Source organism: Setaria italica, chromosome V (genome assembly GCF_000263155.2).
Source record: "Setaria italica strain Yugu1 chromosome V, Setaria_italica_v2.0, whole genome shotgun sequence".
Taxonomy (NCBI): Eukaryota; Viridiplantae; Streptophyta; class Magnoliopsida; order Poales; family Poaceae; genus Setaria; species Setaria italica.
In genome coordinates this window covers 19,799,034-19,800,647 of record NC_028454.1, presented here as the reverse complement: position 1 = coordinate 19,800,647, position 1,614 = coordinate 19,799,034, and the positions used below count along the sequence as shown (strand labels likewise).

General features: G+C 40.1%; 1 protein-coding gene across 1 annotated transcript; it reads right to left on the bottom strand.

Annotated features, from left to right (window-relative positions):
• Positions 1–743: 743 nt before the first annotated feature.
• LOC105914394 lies at positions 744–1,328 on the bottom strand. Its single transcript, XM_012845974.1, has one exon. It carries the CDS (start codon positions 1,326–1,328, stop codon positions 744–746), a length of 585 nt encoding a protein of 194 aa, XP_012701428.1.
• Between the last annotated feature and the right edge of the window lie 286 nt (positions 1,329–1,614).

Below are 1,614 nucleotides of genomic sequence, written 5' to 3'. Positions count from 1 at the left end.
GCCCGATAGGGGGTGGTCCATATTTATGGGGAGGAAATTCCCACGCACCCTCGTCTATTAGCAATACGGGACTAATAGATTGTGCACCTCTCCTACGCTAATAGGCCTTTGAGATTTATTCAGAATTATTTATATGGGCCAAGCCCATATACCTAAAAGGATTGACTCCTCTAACTTAGCAATGTTAGCAACACAAGCATTCACATCAATTTTATAACATCTTGAGTCACATTTAGTTGTGGAGACATTAGAGTCAAGAGTTGCCATGGAATTAGTTTTGGTGCTTTCCCAAAGAGCACTATAGTTAACTTCAAGGTCTTTGAATTTGACCTCTAAGCATGAGAAGCTTTCTTGAAGTTCACTGTGAGTGTCTTTTAGAGAAGCTAAAGATTCATTTGTCAAAGTGTGATCCTTTGACATCCTCTCACAAAAATCACTAGCTAGAGATAAGTCAATAGCCCATTTTTCAACCTTCACTTTTTCCTCGGCAAGGGCCTTCTCTAAAGCAAGGTTTCTCTCCTTTTCAAGGATGAGCAAGTCTTCTTGCTTGTTGCGAGATTCCTCCTTTTTCTCCAATTTCACCATAAGCTTTTTAATTTCTTTGTAACCGTTCTTTCCAATTTCTTTTATAATGTTTTGTTTATATTTTTCCTCTTCATATTCCAAAATATTTTGCACTTCACTAGATATGGAGGAAGAGGAGGAAGAAGGTGTGATTGTATTTTCATCCTTGGTCCCTTTTGTCATGAGACAAAAAGGGGTGTTGTCATCATTGTCGAAGGTGTTGTTGAAGATTCTATAGCTTTAGATGGCTTGAGTATGGCTAGAGTTTCCATACATTCCTTGTCGGAGTCTTCATCACTAGAATCCCACTCTTGACCAACGTGAGCATGACCTTGGTACTTCTTCTTGTAGTCCTTGCTCCTCTCCTTGTACCTCTTCTCCTTATTGTCCTTGTTGTTCTTGTTTGGACAATCGGCAATGTAGTGACCCAACTCCTTGCACTTATATCTTCTTTGTGATGTCTCCTTCCTATCATTACCATCTTTCTTGAAACCCTTCTTCTTCATGAATTTCTTGAAATTTCTCAAGACCAAAGCGGTTTCTTCATTGGTGCTTCCATCATCTCTTGAATCTTCCTTCCTTGGTTTGGATGTCTTGTGGCTTGGTTCAACCATGACACTTGAGCTAGCATTTAGAGCAACTCCCTTGTTCTTCTTTAGACTAAGTGACTTGGCGACATCCTTCTCAACCAACTCTTGATGTAGAATCTCACCAAGTAGTTGATTTGGAGTCATCTTCTTGAACTTTTGGTCCCTTCTTATCATGGTGGCAGGTGTAGTGTTCCTTGGTGTGAAAGCTCTAAATGCTTAGTTACCTTGTGATCATCCCAATCGATGCTTCTAAGAGATCTAATGTCCAACACTAGAAGCATTAGCCTATCAAACATTTGTCTCACGGTCTCTTCATCAAGCATGACAAAATGCTCTAGCTCTCCATGAATCAAATCTATCTTGCCATCTCATACATGATCGGCCCCTTCATGTGACTCTTTTAGAGTGTCCCAAATCACCTCAGCAATCTCAATAGAGTGAACCTTGTTGAACTCTTGAG

Excerpts from the sequence above, each read along its gene's own strand:
- LOC105914394 (XM_012845974.1), bottom strand. The coding sequence starts at position 1,328 with ATGATAAGAAGGGACCAAAAGTTCAAGAAGATGACTCCAAATCAACTA.